Below are 17,938 nucleotides of genomic sequence, written 5' to 3' on the forward strand. Positions count from 1 at the left end.
AATGTTAGGCAAGTGCTATACCCAGCCTTTTTTTTTTTTTTTTTTTTTTTTTTTGAGAGAGAGAGAGGGAAAGAGAGAATTTTTTAAAATATTTGTTTATTTATTTTTGTAGTTGTCGGCGGACACAACATCTCTGTTTGTATGTGGTGCTGAGGATCCAACCGGGCCCCCGCACGCTACTGCTCGAGCCAATCCCCAGCCCCCAGCTCCCAGCCTTTTATTTTTTATTTTTATTTTTTCATTTTGAGCCAGGTTTTACTAAACTGCTGAAGCTGTCCTTGAATTTGCCACCCTTCTGCCTCAGCCTCCTGAGCTGCTGGGATTACAGGCATGTGCCAGGCTCCCAGCATATATTTTTGTACTATTTGAACCAATTGTTATGCTTTTGTAAACACACACACACCCAAGAAAACAATATAAAGAAGTTGATAGGTGGAAAATGAGTTAATAATAGAGACAGCGATGGACGGTAAGAAAGAGAGATCACGTTGTTTTGCTTTTGGGATAATCAAAAGGCTTTCCTAGATTAAATTAGGAATGAAAGATGTTTAAGTGTTTTGAGTATTCCAGGTGGAAAAACAAAGGTAGGAGAACTTTTTTTTGTCTTTGGAGGACAGAAAGATCTGGAGCAGTGGGACGTAGACTTGGCAATGGAAACCCAATGTGAGTTTCTGTGTAACAGCTGAGAAAGAGCAAAAGAACGGAGAATGCGGTATTTTAAAAGTAAATTTGCCGTATTGCAGCAGTGTGAGATTAGGTGAGGATTAGTGCCTAGAGATCCGATGTCCACTAGGAGGTGCTATTTCAAAACAGGCCCAACTCGGACTAAGGTGAAAGGAACGCAGAGCAGGTAGAATGTCAGTCAGACAAAGAGGGCGTTCCAACAGTTGGTCGAATTAACGCATATAAATGGTACGCAAATATTAATTATCACCATTACCGCGTGCTCGCTAACTGATTTGGTCTTCCGGAGTAACCCAAATCGAAGCACTAGAACTCTTGGCACACGGCCTTCATTCGAAGCGACTACTTCTCCCAGGAACCCTCGCGCGAGGCCAGGCCTTCTTCCTGAGTGCAAGTGAGTCTCGCCCAACGGCCTTCTGGGATTCGTAGTCTTGCAAGCAGTGTCTTTCGGGACTTGTAGTTCCCTTTCCACAATCTGCTGGGCGAGGCGGCGCCGGCGATCAGAGCAGCGCTGGGTGTTTAGGGGCCAAGATGGCGGCGCGCCGGGGACGGAGAGACGGAGTCGCGCCGTCCCCGACTGGGGGCCCTGGCCCTGACCCCGGTGGTGGAGTCCGCGGCAGCGGTTGGGGGAGTCGGAACCAAGCGCCGCATGGGACCGTGGGCACAGTGAGCTGTGGGGAGCAGGTGAGAGGCTGGCGGGCGGCCGGCGCCTGGCAGCAAAGCGGCGTGTGCCGGGCGGTGACACGTGGACGCCACAGGAAAGGGAGGAAGCGCTTAGGAGTCGATGCCGGGTTGCCACCGGAGTCGGACCAGGCCGGGCCGAGGGAACCTAAGCGATTTGCTGGGGGTCCGCTGGCAGAGGTAGAGTACGTATGTCCATTCCTGGGAACGCCGGAGTGGCAGAGCCGGGTGTCGGAAACAGGGCCTGCAGTTGGAGAGATCAGGGATTCGGAATTGAAGTTGAATGTTAAGACCTTTTTATGAGGATGCCGAGGAGGGCTACATGAGCCAGGCGCCGCCGTTCCCCTTTTGGAGCACGTGGGATGGGGGAGAGCTATTTTCCCGGGAGAACTTGTCTGTCTCCCCTCCCCCTCTAGGCGGCCGGAGCACCCACGTGGGTTGGTTGGGCTCCGGAGGTGGGGAGGGCGCGGGTCCACGTGGGGGCGGGGAAGGGTTGTCCACGTGGCTCGCGTCCGGGGCTATCCGGCATCTAGTAGCCGCGCTGAAGCGGCACTGCTGGGAACTGGGTGTGTCAACTGGTCCCGCCATCCCGGGCCGGGGCTGGGGGCCCCTGGCTAGAAAGGAAGGTAGAGGTTGCTAGACACAACTTTGCAGGAGCTTTGGAGTTTTTCCTCTATTACGTTGGTCTGTAGTGCCTTTCAACAGCGGATGGTGGACTTTCCAGATGTTGGAGGAGTCTCTTCCCTGCAGATGGCAATGTGATGTGGAGGGTAAAAGATTGTGGAGGAGTGAGCTTGTGGAGGCTTCTGTCTGACCGGCTTGGGGTGGGTTGTGAGTCACTGGCACTGGCGTTTTGGTTGCCTGCATTTCTGCCCCATTTGTGATTCAAGGGGAATGGGGAGTGAAATACACCCGGGACCAAACTTTAAAAAAGGGAGAAGGAATCCTTCCCTCCTAAATTTTTCCTCTAGAATCTATTTTGAGGAAGTAATTAAGATCTGCCCTGTGAACTGACACAAACCAAGGGTGGTTTGTTTATATCTGTATTTTAGGCTTTCTGGAATTTTTGCTGGGATTGGGAAAGTTGGAGGTAGTGTGAGACCTATTCAGTATTTAACACCAGTTGAACATTTATTGGATGTGGGAGAGTTTTTCTGATCAGATTATATTTCCTTGGCCTTGAGTTCTCCACACTTATAAAGTATTACTGTCTAACAGGACTTCTTAAAAGTTCCCACCTAGAGGTGGCAGTGGGTGGGAAAGCTGAGTCCTTGATGGAATTTTTCTCATCCTAGGCAGAAGTTGGGCTTCATGGTTCCTGATAGTACCAGGTCCAGCAGACAAATCTAGTTCCTTCCCTGGGAGAATGGCTTCTAAATTTGGGAATGGCTTCATGAATTTGGGAGCAACCCACCCCTTCTCCCTCATCTTTTCAGAGATCATAGCTTCTGTGGGTGGTGCTCCCTATCCTCAGAAGGAGAGATGAGGGATCCAGCTGTAATACAAGTTAGATGGTTATTTGGGGTTGAACAGTCTCATGGAGAGATCAACTCACTCCAACAAAAAGAGGTGTGTGTGTAAGCTAGTTAGTCCAACCAGCTAGTTACTGAGATACCATTATGTTCATGCACAGGGGATAGAGATAAACTCCACCAATGTAATCCTTGTTCTTCAGGATTTTATGTTTAATCAGGATAGACAGATAATAAATGATGATGTATGGGGAGAAAGGAAAATGAGGGATATTTGGGATTATATAATTAGCTATAATAATCTATTTTGTAGGGTCAGGGAAATGACATGTTAAACTGAGACCCCAAGTTTATATGTGTGTACAAAACTTTCATCGGAGGGAATAATGTGTGAGAGGCCTTGAGGGGAGCAAACATGGCTTATAGGAGGAATTGAGATACTTGTATGGTAGAGGAGGAGGTGGGGACAAGCTGAAGCAGAATAGTGTAATAGGGATTAGCACCTCTGTAAGCCACATTAAGGAGTTTAATATTAAGAGCAGTTGGGCTGGGGTTGTGGTCCAGTGGTAGAGCGCTTGCTTGGCATGGTGAGCACCACATAAAAATAAACAAAGTAAAAAATCCACTGGCAACTAAAAAAATATTAAAAAAAGACAGTAAGATGCTATTGAAGATTTGCAGGGGCTCTCAGGAAGTGATCATGCATTTTAAAAAGTTTCTGGCTGATTTTGAACTCTGGAAGAACAAGATTCTCTCAGTTGTGAGGTCATTGAAGATGGAAGTGCTGGTGGCTGGCATACTTAGCTTGGGCTTAGCCCTTGGGTGATCTTGGTCCGATGGGAACCATGCTATTTGGGAATCAAGAGATGGGTGAGGTCATGTAAGGGGAGGTGTCTGTGACCAGATCTCCTGTACCTGTCTAATGGAGGTGGAGATTAATAGTTTGCAGAACTAGGCATCATCTTGAGATTCTGGCCTGGCCACTGGGGCTCTGGTAGGGAGGTGGCAGGGCAAGCAGAGATGCAGGTTTCTTGCTCACCTAGGATTGTTTGCTGAGCCAGCTGCTATTCACAGCTGCTGGTTGTAATTACAGGATTGTAAAGGCCTGGGAGGGGATAGTGCCTAAAACATGCTACCTTTCACTTCATCTCTGGACCTGGCCTCCCAAAGTATCCCTAAGCAGCCCTTCCTTTCCCTGGGCCCTGGAACTCCAGCTCTTTTAGGAGGTTGTGTGTATGGGAGGATTATAGTCATACCTGTTGCTTTTTTCTTTTAGAGGTGAAGTGCCCAAGTTTCCCTTTGATGAAGAAGGGGGGGCAGTCTGCCTTATCTGTGTTTGATCCTGTTCTCAGGCCTTTGCACCAGGTTTCTAATAATGGAGATAGCTGGGGTTCTGTCCTATCCTCAAAATCCCATTCTAGCCACTTCTGGCCCTGCCCACACCCACTCTCTTGACAGGTTTGGGCTGGCAGCTTCCTGTCTCCTAACAAGGCTGAAGATAGCTCTCAGAGAAGTGTGGGGCAGGGCCTCTTCACTTGCAGAATCAAGCTTTCTCTTTTTTTGGCTCTCACCTGGAAGAAAGAGGTGGGGAAGAGATTCTGTCCTTGGAAATACCATGAGAAATTGGATAACACATTGTTGAGGCTGGGGTTGTAGCTCAGTGATAGAATGTGTGCTCAGCATGTACAAGGCCCTGGGTTCAATCCTGAAAATGGTGGGGAGAAGGCATTTGAGTATAAGGTACTGTTGGGTATCATGGGTAATTGGGAAGTATAAGCACATTTAACTTCTGAGAGGGAAGAAAAATATAGGCTAATAGAATGTAGAGTTATATGTCCCAAAGGAACTTAGAATCCAGTTTTCACTGAGAAGGGGAGAAATGTCATGGAATTGGGGGGCAGGATGTGATTGTCATAAAAGTACATTCTTCAGAAAAGTGTGTGAATTAGTGTGAGGAGAGATATTGGGAAAGGTATCTTTGAGAAGGTAAAATTTGAGCTTAGCAGAAAACTGAGGCCCTAAGTGGAAGCTGAGGTAGGCCAGGTTGTTATAGCTCAACTGTCTCTTGACTGACTTCTTTTCCTTTGGTGTACCCCTCAGACTGACATCCTACCCACTGCTAGCAGATGAATTCTGAACAATCTTGATCTTTTTGGTATTTTTGCTTACTAGTTTAATAATCTGTGGTTCTACCTGTTTCTTGATGGAGTCCAGACTCTTTTATGCCCAGAATACTGTCATCCTGATTGGTGCTTTTGCTCATGGGTTGTACTTCTCTGCTTAATTAACTCAGAGGTTTGGTGATGGTGGGACTGCTGCTGAGTATGGGTTCATTTATGGGGGACTGGATAGAGGATTTATCGTGCATATCCTTCAGTTGTCCCCAGAGTGCCCATGCCCTTTTGACTCTCCCCTCTTTTGCTCCAGGTGCTGCTACATGAAGAGGTGGATGATTCTGGCTTTGTCAATCTGTCTCGGCTGGGCCCATCTCTGAGGGACAAAGATCTGGAAATGGAGGAGTTGTTGCTACAAGATGAGACACTACTGGGGACCATGCAGAGTTACATGGATGCCTCTCTTATTTCTCTCATTGAGGATTTTGGGAGCCTTGGAGAGGTGAGCTGGAGCTGGACTTAGCTTTGCTTGGGAGGCTCTATCTGAGATCCTTGGAGTTGTTTTAGGCATGGCTCAGTTCTCCCAGGTTCTTGGCTTCTGCATGCCTAACCTGAGTTCTTAAAAGTGTTTTTTGTCTCTAGGTGGGAGTTAAGCTGCAGGCTGCCATGTGAGGGTAGCATATTAGGATGTCCTAGCTAGCTAAGAATATAGTCCAAGGCCTTTCCCTTTATCTGAGCTATTGATCTCTGTTTTTGAGCCCCATTCTAACCTAGCCAAGGGTCCTTTGTTGAGCATCCTACATTTTACCTGAAAGTGGAGAGTGTGTAAAATCCAAGCTTAAGACATAAGTTTAACAGGTCTCTGTTGGCACTAGGGAGGTGGTGGATTGTAAATGAGATTGGAACCTATGCCTCCTGGTATTCACATCCTTCTTGCTGGCAGATTGAGCTACACTGATCCTGGGAGGCTAATTTTCTTTGCATCCAGTCTTTTAAGTGGTCCAGTTATTTCATTAGAGATGTTGGTGGGACTTTTCTGGGTTTTTTTGTTTTTTTTTTTTTTTGGAGCAGAGCAGGTTATCTCTGGAGGAACAGAATGAAGTGTCACTGCTGACAGCCCTGACGGAGATCTTGGACAATGCAGATTCTGAGAACCTGTCCCCATTTGACAGCATTCCTGACTCTGAGCTGCTTGTATCACCGCGGGAGGGCTCTTCTGTGAGTGAGGGACTAGGGAGAGGGGACATGTGGCTATTGAAAAGGTTATAGCTACATCTATGGGTCTGTTCACATAGCTCTGGAGCACTAACTGATCTCAGGTATTTCTCTCCTCTTAGCTGCATAAGCTGCTCAGTCTCTCTCGGACACCCCCAGAACGTGACCTGATCACCCCAATTGACCCATTGGGACCCAGCACAGGCAGTAGTAGAGTAAGTGGGGTAAGCCTGGTCTTGGGTCCTTCAGGAACTTGTAGGCGGGTAATATGTGGGACAGGTCTGAAAAGGACTTCACTGAAGAAAACTCCTGCTGAGTCTTATCTTCTCTCCTACAGGTTGAGATGTCTCTTGCAGATCCCTCTTGGGACTTCCCCCCACCTTCTTTCTTGGAGACCTCTTCTCCCAAGCTGCCTAGCTGGAGACCCCCAAGATCAAGACCTCGCTGGGGCCAGTCCCCTCCCCCCCAGCAGCGTAGTGATGGAGAAGAGGAGGAAGAGGCAGCCAGCTTCAGTGGCCAGATGCTTGCTGGGGAGCTTGACAACTCTATGAGCACCGTCCTAGACTTCCCCATGTATTTGGCCTGCCCTGAGGAAGAAGATAAGGCAACAGCAGCAGAGGTGGCAGTGCCAGCAACTGGTGATGAAAGCATCTCTTCCTTGAGTGAGTTGGTACGGGCCATGCACCCCTACTGCTTGCCCAACCTCGCCCACATGGCATCACTTGAGGATGAGCTTCAGGAACAGCCAGATGATTTGACACTGTCTGAGGGTTGTGTGGTGCTGGAGATTGTGGGTCAGGCAGCTACAACTGGTGATGACCTGGAGATTCCAGTTGTAGTGCGGCAGATTCCTACTGGACCCCAGTCTGTGCTCCTGGATGACTCACTAGAGGCCAGTCCTGCCTTGCAGCTACTTATGCCCACACTTGAATCAGAACCAGAGACTGCTATACCCAAGATAGCCCCCTGCCCTGAGAAAGAGGGGTTGTCATTGGACTCGGCATCCTTATTGGAGCCGAAGGAGGTTGTGGAGCCACTGGTGTCCAAGGGACTAAAGAACCCACCTGCCAATGCAGTGCTGGGTTCCCAGAGAACTCGAAAGAGCAGGAGGAAGAAGAGCAAGGAGCAGCAATCAGCCTGTGTGGAAGGTTATGCCAGGAGGCTGAGGTCATCGTCTCGTGGTCAATCTATTGTGGCTAAAGAAGTGACCTCTCAGGCAGGCAGCTTGCAGAAACTGCCTCAGGAGGAACTTAAGAGAGAGGGTGGGCTTTCCCAGGGTAGGGGGAAGCCACAGGCTTGGGCTCGGGCCTGGGCAACTGCCTTGGAGAAGCCTAGCTGTGGGAACTTGGAGAGAAGTGCTGGACAAGGTAGTCCCATTGAAGAAAGGTCTCTAGATCTCTACTCCAAGCTGGTTGATACTGTCCAAGCCAACCCTCTTTCACCCCATCTCTCATTGGTTGACTCTCCTCAAGCCAACCCCATGCCATTTGACTCTGTTGAAACTAATACTACTGCAGTTGACCCTGCTGTGACTGACTCTGTACCTCTTGACCTGGCTTCATCGGGTTCAGAGCTGGTTGACCCTCTCCGAGCTGACCCAGTGTTGACTGACCCAGCCCTGGCTGACTCGGCAGCAGTTGACCCTGCAGTAGATGTTCCTATCTCAGATAATTCGTCATCAGTTGAAGCTGTCCTAGCTGACCCTGTGCCAGTTGACTCTGTTCCCAGGGACCTGGCTCCAGTTGATTCTGTGCTGGTTAAGTCCCGACCAACAGACCCCAGGCGTGGTGCAATATCATCAGCCCAGGGAAGTCCAGCTGCTCAGCTCCTCCTGGATTCAGAGTCCTCAGAGCCCCCAAAGACCATCACCCCTGAAGTCAAGGAGGTTGTAGGTACTCTGAAGGTGGAAAATGGTACTAATGCCACAGCCCAGGAAGCCAGACCACGGCCACTCAGCCTATCTGAATACCGACGACGAAGACAGCAACGGCAAGCAGAGGCAGAAGAGAAGAGTTCCCAGCCTCCAGTTGGGAAGTGGCCCAGCCTCCCAGAGACCCCCACAGGACTGGCAGATATACCTTGTCTTGTCATCCCACCAGCCCCAGCCAAGAAGACAACTCCGCAGATAAGTCCTGACGCTCCTCCTGAGGCTTGCTTTGGGCCTCTGGGTCCCAGCCCTGCTTCTCCTAGTCCTGAGCCATCTGCAAACAAGCCTATGGTTTTAACTTCCAGTGAACAGGTGGTGCCATCCCAAGAGATGCCACTGCCTGCAAGACCTCCTCCTCCTGTGCAGTCCATGTCTTCTGCTGGGCCCATGCCTCACACAGTGCTCACTTCTTTGCCTTTCCCCCGAGGTGGGCTGGGTATGCCCCCCATGCTGCCTCTTCCTGCAAGTGGACAAAGGGTCCCCAATATTCCCCCACCTCCTTTGCCACCTCCTGGTCTTCCAGGGTCTGTGGGACCAGTGCCACGTGATCCCTATACTCATTATGGTCCTGTGCCACCCTGGCCTTGCTATCCCCCTGTGTCCCCTTCTGGGTATCCTTGCCTGCCTCCCCCACCAACGGTGCCCCTAGTGTCTGGTACTCCTGGCACCTATGCTGTGCCTCCTGCTTGCAATGTGCCTTGGATACCCCCTCCAGCCCCTGTCTCACCTTACAACTCCAGTTGTACTTATGGGCCCATGGGATGGGGCCCAGGGCTACAACACCCTCCATTCTGGTCTGCTGTACCCCCACCTCCTTTGCCTCCAGCTCCTGTTGGGAGAGCTGTTCTCCAACCTAAGGTGGAGCCCAGTAGCATTCCAGCTGGTCCTCCTGAAAATGTACCTCCTGCACCTATGGCTCCATCCCTCAGTCTTGGGCCAGCTGGCCATGGAGCTCCACAAATAGAACCCACCAAGGTGGAGGTCAAGCCAGTTCCTGCATCTCCCCATCTGAAGCACAAGGTGTCCCTGGTGCAGAGCCCCGGGATCAAGGCTCCACCATGTCTGTCTCCTGAGTGTGTGGCTATTGAGGAGCCTGCATCAGAGAGGCTAAAGCCCGAGACCCAGGAGACCAGGCCTAGGGAAAAGCCCCCCTCTTCTGCTATTAAGGCTGTTCCCTTACCAAGGCAGAGCATTGTCCCCAAGCTGCCTGCTGTCCACCCAGCCCGTCTAAGGAAACTATCCTTCCTGCCCACCCCACGTACCCAGGGTCCTGAGGATGTGGTACAGGCTTTCATCAGTGAGATTGGTGAGTGGCACACAGTGCAGTTGGTGTGAAAGGGTACAGGGGTTTGCCTGGGAGTATTTGTAGAACAGGATAAACCATCTTGATGAGGTAGCTTTGTTGGTATCTTTGGAGGGTTTTCAGAAGTAGAGCTCTGGGTTGGTTTCACTCATTTAAGCTTTGTGCTGTTCCTTGGATCACTTAGTATAGTGGGCAAGGGGCATGTAAAGGGAGAAGTGGAGTGATTGGGGTCTTCTTGGGACTTGAATTTGTAGGACCTGTTTTTAATTCTTGATTGTGTGCCTCCACAGGAATTGAGGCATCAGACTTGTCCAGTCTGTTGGAGCAGTTTGAAAAATCAGAAGGTGAGGGAACCTGGATAGTTTGGTTCTTACTCTTTTTTATTATTACTTCCTTTGGGTTCAGCCTTGTTGCTTCAATTAGATTGGATGGGAGCAGTAGTCTCAGCTACTACAGCAGCCCCCTATTTGGAATGGGGAGATAATTTTCAACAATGACAGTAATCTTAAGCTAGGGATAATGGTGGTACGCATGGCAAATATTAAAGAGTAGATGGAGGGGGCTGGGGTGTAGCTCAGTGCTAATGTTCACCTGACATGCCCTGGATTTGATTCCTAGCACAACAAAACAAAAAAAGGCCAGATAGCGAGTTCCAGGTTGGTTAGGATTATTTGGGGATGTAGTTCTAGAGGGAAGTAGCTCTCAAGTTGACCCTTGAAAAACAGAATTTCATAGAATACACATGGTGAATAAAGGCAGGGAGAGGAGGTAAAAGAAAATTTCTGTATGGTAGTGTGTGTTTATGTTTTGGTACCAGGGATTGAATCTACAGGCACTTTACCACTGAGCTACATTCCTTTTCATTTTATTTTTTGAGACAGGGTTGCTAAGTTGCTTAGGGCCTTGCTAAAATTGTTGAGGCTGGCCTCAAACTTGTGATCCTCTTGTCTGAAGCTCCCAAGTCAGTGTGATGATAGGCATGTACCACCATGCTCGGCTGCACAGTGTATTTGGAAGGCATGGCTCTAGGTGCTGTGGAGGCTTCTGTTTGCAAGGAGCTTATGGTCTAATTGGGGAGAAGAATATGCAGATATGACTACTGAGTTAGTACCAAATACCTATAATACAAGGCAAAATAGAAAATACAAGTGTGGGACAAGAGTAGGCTATGAACTAGGGATGTAGTTTAGTTGGAGAATATGTGTTTTTAACATACACAAGGCCCTGGGTTTAATCCCCACCACAACCCACACACAAAGTAGGCTATGCTGCTAGGAATTTAGGCAGGTTATGTAGAACCTTTAATGGTAAGCTTATAAATTTGGACTATGTATTTCTTTTTATTTTTTTTTTTTAAAGAGAGAGAGAGGTAGAGAGAGAGAGAGAATTTTAATATTTATTTTTTAGTTATCGGCGGGCACAACATCTTTGTTGGTATGTGGTGCTGAGGATCGAACCCAGGCCACACGCATTCCAGGCAAGCGCGCTACCGCTTGAGCCACATCCCCAGCCCTGGACTATGTATTTCTTTTCCTTTTTTTTTTTTTTTTTTTTTTTGTACTAGGGGTTGAACCCAAGAGGCACTTAATTTTTATTGAGCCACATCCCCAGCCATTTTTATTTTTTATTTTGAGTCAGGGTCTCACTTGCTTATAGCCTTAATAAGTTGCTGAGGCTGTCTTTGACCTTGCCGTCCTCCTGTCTCAGCCTCCTGAGTTGCTGGGATTATAGGTGTGTGCCACTGTGCCTGGTGAAATGTGTATTTCTGAGCAGAGAACAGATTAAACACAGTACCTTGGTACCCAGTAGAGGAGACTGAATCTTTGGAGAGAGCCCATCAAGGAGCAGACAAAGTAGACTTTTTATTTTTTGTTTTTGATTTTGGGTACCAGGGGCACTCGGCCACTGAGCCGTATCCCCAGTCCTGTTGTATATTTTATTTAGAAACAGAGTCTCACTGAGTTGCTTAGCGCCTCGCTGTTGCTGAGGTTGGCTTTGAACTTGAGATCCTCCCATCTTAGCCTCCTGAGCTGCTGGGATATAGGTGTGCGCCACTGCTCCCAGCACAAAGTAGACTTTCTTTGGGCCTCAGAGTAAACCCTTCTTTGCCACTTTAGTCTGGAACAGCTGGTTGGGCTTTTTAACTAGTTTGGTTTTTTTGCAGCCAAAAAGGAGTGCCCTCCTCCAGTTCCTGCTGACACCTTGGCTGTAGGAAACTCAGGGTAAGTATGGAGACATGTGAATTAACCCTATAGCTATTGGTCAGCATTCTGGCCAGTGCTCGAGGACCATCGGCTGGATACCTCTTTTTCAGGGACATTAAATCAGCTCTACCCTCTTCCTTGTTTTTCCACCCCCTGCCCTGTTTTTTTGTGACCAGGACTGTCTTGGGTAGTGCTGAGTGGGAGGGTGTGTACTGTCCACCAGCTGATTCAAATTGGGGATTCCAGGTGCTTTTTTAATCATCATCTGGCAAGTTATGCCTTTTGGGATTTCTTTCTTGCATTTAATAGACTTTTTAAGCTTGCTCAGTGCTGGTGAGGGAATAATTTAAAGTGGGGGGAGGTATTAATGACTATGGCTTCCCTGACTCCTTGGAGAAGTCTTCCAGAAATGAGAGTCCTTTTTCATTTTTCATGTACATGGTATACCATCCTGTTTTGCCAAGTGTGTTCCCCTCTGTTGGTTTTAGATTGGTTTGAGCTGGGTAGGCAAGTATCCTGATTTGAAGAAGATATGGGGGTATTCAAGGTCATAGTCAGCCTGCCTCCTGGAATTGGACAGAGCTGAGTTAAAATTCAATGTACGGTTCAGTCACTAAAGACCCCTTTTGTGTTGGAAGAGGATGAATGGGGGCAATTTGTGCATCCTGTTCTTCTCTGCACTCACCCTCTCCTCTTGCTTTGTGAGGAAAGCAGATGTACAAAATATTGAGGAGGCAATGAACCAGGCTCTCCCTTTTCCCCCCTGCCAGCAGCGTTGACACTCCCCAGGAGAAGAGACCCCTAGACCGGTTACAAGCCCCAGAACTGGCCAACGTGGCAGGTGGGTTCAGGTTGGGGAACTCTGCCTATGACTAGTTTGTACAACAAACATGTGCAGTGTCTGTTCTGCATCAAGTGTATATAGGCATGGAGGATACAGAGATGTGATATCCATCTTTGAGGTGCTCACAGTCTAGGTAGGAGTCAGATATGTAAACAAATGAGCATGTTGAGTATCCAAGGTGATATGTGAAAGAAGCCTGTGGTTTTCAGTGAGAACTGAGGTGGGCATTCAGGGAAGGGTTATATAGAAAGTTATCTCTTGAGCTCAGGCTTGAGAGTATCATTGATATCAATCAGGTGTAGATTTAGGAGACAAGGCTGTCTAAGCAAATGGAATAGCTGGAGTGAATTGAAGAATCAGAACCAGCCTGCCATGCTTTGGGGAATTGTGAATGGCTCAGTTTCACCTGAATCATAGTGGATGATCAAGGTAGTGGGTAGAGCAAAAGCAAGAGATGAAGCTGGAGTGGTAAATAGGAGATTGATTTTGGGAATTTTGAATGCCATGTTAAGTTTGGACTTTATCCTGTGTATTGAAGAAATAATATATTAGTTTTTGGATGGTATGTCCAGCAGGATTGTAGAAGGGTGGGCAGGTATGAGGCTGGAAACAGAGAGATAAGGTTATTTCATGAGTTCAAGCAAGATGCAGCCTAGAAGTTAGGCAGTGCTGGGTGGAGGAGGTGGATCTAAGGATGGAGAGGCAGGTCAGATAAAACCTGGTCACCAGCTACATTTGGGTAGTTGAAAGCATGAGGGATTTAGGAAGACCTGGGCTATCTGGGTTTTCAATTGCTGGTTCCCAAGATGGGGAACATGGGGTAAGGAGCAGTTGAAACAATGGGAGAATTTGGGCTGTTGACCATCCTTTGTGTACTTTTGTGAGAAGTGGGGTCTCTGGAGCCTAGAGATGGTATCTGGAAGTGTAGAATCGGATCTCACCTTGCTATCTCCATCCTCCCTCCCCCCCCACAGGGCTCACCCCTCCAGCTACCCCTCCCCATCAGTTATGGAAGCCCTTGGCTGCCGTCTCACTGCTGGCCAAAGCCAAATCTCCTAAGTCCACCGCCCAGGAGGGAACCCTGAAGCCTGAAGGAGTTACAGAGGCCAAACATCCAGCTGCAGCCTGCCTCCAAGATGGGGTCCATGGCCCTAGTCCAGTCCATGTGGGCTCTGGGGACCATGACTATTGTGTCCGGAGCAGGACACCCCCAAAAAAGATGCCTGCCCTAGTCATTCCAGAGGTGGGCTCCCGATGGAATGTCAAACGACATCAGGATATCACCATCAAACCTGTCTTATCCCTGGGCCCAGTTGCTCCCCTCTTCCCATGCATAACTGCCTCCCAGGAGCCACTTGATCACAGGACTAGCAATGAGCAGGCAGATCCCTCAGCGCCTTGCCTTGCCCCATCTGCCTTGCTGTCTCCTGAGGCCTCACCCTGCCGGAATGACATGAACACTAGGACTCCCCCTGAGCCCTCAACCAAGCAGCGGTCATTGCGCTGTTACCGAAAAGCCTGCAGGTCAGCCAGTCCCCCAAGCCGGGGCTGGCAGGGCCGTCGTGGCCGCAGCAGCCGTTCTGTCAGCTCTGGGTCCAACCGGACCAGTGAAGCATCTTCCTCATCGTCGTCTTCCTCATCCCGATCCCGGTCCAGGTCCCTCTCCCCCCCACACAAGAGGTGGCGAAGGTGAGCTCTGATGGCCTGTTAGGTCCTCTCCATTTAGGAAGTTCATGCACTGTCTTCTCTGGTTTACTTTGAAAGTTTTTACACATTGGCTTGGGTACTTTCAGGCACAAAGTCTTCTATTTCTGTCTTTGGCCTTTGTCTTCTCTCCTTTTGTGGGTTGTTGAAAGAGGAAAGCTATGAAACTATAGCTTCTATCCCCTGTAGGAGTTTGGGGTATTCCTCAGTCTCCTATTTTCCTTGAGACATGCCTTGGGGAGACTTAGGGTTTGATCTTGACTATATCTTTCTTCACATACTGTTATGAGTCCTCATTTGTGGTATTTTCTTGGTGGTACATGGGATAAAGGGCTAATTGTTAATGGGAAACATTTCTTCATTTAATCATCTGTTGAGGACAGTGTCTGGGACAGTTCCTTGGGATGTCACTGTAGCCTCATTTATTTCCTGGCAGTATCTTTTTTTTTTTTTTTTTCTCAGTAACAGATCCAAGTTTTCTACTTACTCAATAAAGAATTCTTGGGTTTTGGCAGTGATCACATCTCCAGAAATGGCCCCTACTATAGGTCTAACACAGTCATCTCCCTTTAAGTCATGGTCACAGAATTCCTGAGACATGGTTGGGAAGCATTTATCACTCAGAGACCCCGGCCAGGTTTCAGCACCACAGATAAAGCTGGTTATGAGAACTAGGGCCAGACCTTTATCTTCTTGAGTCTCCTGTTATTTTTCTTCCTCTTTCTGATTTGTTAAATGTTTTTCAGGGGCTAGAGTTGTGGCTTAGTGGCAGAGTGCTTGCCCAGCATATTCGAGCCGCTGGGTTTGATACTCAGCACCACGTTAAAAAAAAACAAAATAAAACAAAAACAAAGATCGTGTCCAATTGCAACTAAAAAAATATTTAAAAAAAATGTTTTTTCAGTTTTCTGTTGCATAGTTGAAAATAAACATGATGTTTGACAAAACACACTCAAACATTCCAGATTTTGTAAAGTTCCGTGAAGGACCTCTGTTTTTTCATCCATGATCTAGACTCCTCTGCTCTGCTTTATCTTTGTTCCTGAGCTTCCTGACAGAGGCAGGGCTGGGGCCTGGCTGAGGTAAATGGACTATACTTGTACCACTCCTAGCATTTCCATGTGCCCTTTAATTCTCTAGGTCCAGCTGCAGTTCCTCTGGACGTTCCAGAAGATGCTCTTCCTCTTCATCATCATCATCATCATCTTCGTCTTCCTCATCCTCATCATCTAGTTCCCGAAGCCGCTCTCGCTCCCCATCCCCCCGCCGGAGAAGTGACAGGAGGCGGCGGTGAGCATGTTTCCTGAGGCAGTGACTCTGGGATGCAGATGCCTAAAAGTTCTGAGTCTTGAGTTGTCTTGTGTTTGGAAGGCTGACAACATCTTCTCTTGTCAGGTACAGCTCTTACCGTTCACATGACCATTACCAAAGGCAGAGAGTGCTGCAGAAGGAACGTGCAATAGTGAGTAGAGGAGCAGGTCATGGGAGAAGAGGGCTTGTCCTGAGCCAAGAGCTCAGAGAACCATCTGTGCTACAGCTCTTGCTCACTCTGTCACTTTCCTTGATACCCAATACAGGAAGAAAGAAGGGTAGTCTTCATTGGGAAGATACCTGGCCGCATGACTCGGTCAGAGCTGAAACAGAGGTTTTCTGTTTTTGGGGAGATTGAGGAGTGCACCATCCATTTCCGAGTCCAAGGGTAAGTTTGGGTCCAAGGTCAGGATATCCTTACTGTCCCATTTGTCTACCTTAATGTTTCTTGTCTTGCTTCCTTGTTCTGGTGTGCTGGCAATATGGGGCTCCTTTATTTCTACTATCAGAGGGCTATTGGGCAATGAGAACCACCTATATTCTTGGGTACTATGTCTTTTTTTAAAAAAAATATTTTATGTTTTGAGTTTTAGGTGGACATAATATCTTTATTTTATTTTTATGTGGTGCTGAGGATCAAATCAGTGCCTCATGCATGCTAGGCAACCACTATATCTCTGAGCCACAACCCCAGTCCTACTATGTCTTCTTAATGTGCCCAAATGGCTCTCCCCACCAGTGATAACTATGGCTTCGTCACTTATCGCTATGCTGAGGAGGCATTTGCAGCCATCGAGAGTGGCCATAAGCTGCGCCAAGCAGATGAGCAGCCCTTTGATCTCTGTTTTGGGGGCCGCAGGCAGTTCTGCAAAAGGAGCTATTCTGATCTTGGTGAGTAAAGGGAGGGCCTGAAGTTTTGGCATACATACTATACCTGTTCCCCAAAAGGGTTCCTAGCCTTGAGAGTGGACCTAGGCAGACTTCTCATTGGACGTACAAATAACCTAAGGATTGGGGTGAGGGAAGAAGTGAGGGCTCTCCTTTACCTCTTTGATTTAAAATTGGGGCCATTTTAGCCCCATTCACTATTTGGATATGTGATGGCTGGCATTGAGAACCCTGTGGTTGGGAAGTATGGTCAGCGATCTTGATCTTCATCTCTCTCTACTTTTGTAGACTCCAACCGGGAAGACTTTGACCCTGCTCCTGTAAAGAGTAAATTTGACTCTCTTGACTTTGACACATTGTTGAAACAGGCCCAGAAGAACCTCCGGAGGTAACCCTGGGCTCTTCCCCCCTTCCCTTTTTCTTTGGAGGTGCCCAACCTCCTCCACCCACCTCCCCCACTCTAGGGGAGAGAGCTGCTAGTGAGGAGATGACTGTTTTATAAAGAAATGGAAAAAAGTGAAATAAAAAAATGTGTTAAATCAATTTTTTAAAGGGGTATTTGTTTTTTTCTTTTTATAACAGGTGTTGAAACAAGTTAATTTGCATTCCTATGTCAGATGGTTGGGACTGAGGGGTTCCCCAAGTGTTTGGAACATCTTAATCACTATGCAGACTAATAAATATGAACTAGAGAGAACTCCCAAGCGTTATTGTGCTTCTTTCTATGGTGCTAGTGCCACATGGTATTCACTTTTCCTGTGAACACAGTCAGGGATCTGCTTACCTCCATTGAATTCCTAGGACTTCTTTCTGGTGAGGTGCAAAATCCCACTGGATTTGAAAGTGGCTCCTGGGGTGTATTGTCTAATAAGTCAGGACAGTGCTTCTTAAAATTTGAAAGGACACTTGAATCACATGGTGATCTTTTTAGAATGCAGATTCTGGTTTCTTGAGATTCTGCATTTCAGTCAGTTTTCTGGGCACACACCAATAATCGCAGTTACAGGAGGCTGAGGCAGAAGGATTACAAGTTCCTGGCCAACTTGGGCAATTTAACAGAACCCTCTCAAAAAATAAAAGGGCTGGGGCTGTAGTTCAGTGGCAGAATGCCCTGAGTTCAATCCCTAGTAACAACCCCCCCCCCACCCCCCGCAAAAAAAAGATTGTGTATTCAAAGCAGGTATGATTATAGTAGTCCATGAAGGGATTTTTTTTTAAACAGGGATTGAACCCAGAGGCACTTAACCATTGAGCCAAATCCCCAGCAGTACCCCCCCCCCCTTTTTTTTTAGCATTTTGCTAAATTGTTAAGGCTGGCTTTGAATTTGTAATCCTCCTGCCTCAGCCTCCCAAGCTGCTGGGATTACAGACATGTGTCACCTTGCCAGGCCACAAAGGAATCTTGATAGAAAGGATTTAGAAGAAAGTTCACACACGTTGCAAATAAAGACTTTCTAAATGGGCTTGTGTGAACGTTTCATTCTTTTCAGCCAAGTTCACCATAAAGCTTGAGCACAATGCTGGGCACATTGCAGATACTTGAATGTATTATTTATTTTGGGGGGGTGCTGAGGATTGAACTTGGGCACTC

At 47.9% G+C, this 17,938-nt stretch overlaps 1 protein-coding gene across 11 annotated transcripts; it reads left to right on the forward strand.

The window, feature by feature from the left end:
* The first annotated feature begins 1,116 nt into the window (after positions 1 to 1,116).
* Positions 1,117 to 17,021, forward strand: PPRC1 (PPARG related coactivator 1). Of its 11 annotated transcripts, none has more exons than XM_081268593.1 (15): positions 1,121 to 1,368; positions 5,265 to 5,453; positions 6,023 to 6,169; positions 6,289 to 6,390; positions 6,504 to 9,399; positions 9,687 to 9,740; positions 11,561 to 11,618; positions 12,371 to 12,441; positions 13,419 to 14,133; positions 15,289 to 15,438; positions 15,550 to 15,610; positions 15,726 to 15,847; positions 16,199 to 16,350; positions 16,636 to 16,735; positions 16,930 to 17,020. In XM_081268593.1, the coding sequence occupies exons 1-15, from the start codon at positions 1,216 to 1,218 to the stop codon at positions 16,934 to 16,936; spliced, it is 4,977 nt and encodes a 1,658-aa protein (XP_081124719.1). In that variant the 5' UTR covers positions 1,121 to 1,215; the 3' UTR covers positions 16,937 to 17,020. The 11 variants fall into 11 exon arrangements, with proteins under 11 accessions (XP_081124723.1, XP_081124714.1, XP_081124719.1 ...); XM_081268591.1 differs by having other exon boundaries at positions 1,122 to 1,368; positions 12,374 to 12,441; positions 15,544 to 15,610; XM_081268587.1 differs by having other exon boundaries at positions 1,123 to 1,368; positions 15,544 to 15,610.
* The last annotated feature ends 917 nt before the right edge of the window (positions 17,022 to 17,938 follow it).

Source organism: Spermophilus citellus (genome assembly GCF_964194105.1).
Source record: "Spermophilus citellus genome assembly, chromosome: 15".
NCBI classification, from domain to species: domain Eukaryota; kingdom Metazoa; phylum Chordata; class Mammalia; order Rodentia; family Sciuridae; genus Spermophilus; species Spermophilus citellus.

Bases quoted from the DNA above. Each gene is read 5' to 3' on its own strand.
- PPRC1 (XM_081268587.1), top strand. From the start codon at position 1,216: ATGGCGGCGCGCCGGGGACGGAGAGACGGAGTCGCGCCGTCCCCGACT. The intron at 12,442-13,418 runs GTGGGTTCAGGT...CCCCCCCCACAG, and splicing joins AGAACTGGCCAACGTGGCAG to GGCTCACCCCTCCAGCTACC. The intron at 14,134-15,288 runs GTGAGCTCTGAT...TTAATTCTCTAG, and splicing joins CCACACAAGAGGTGGCGAAG to GTCCAGCTGCAGTTCCTCTG.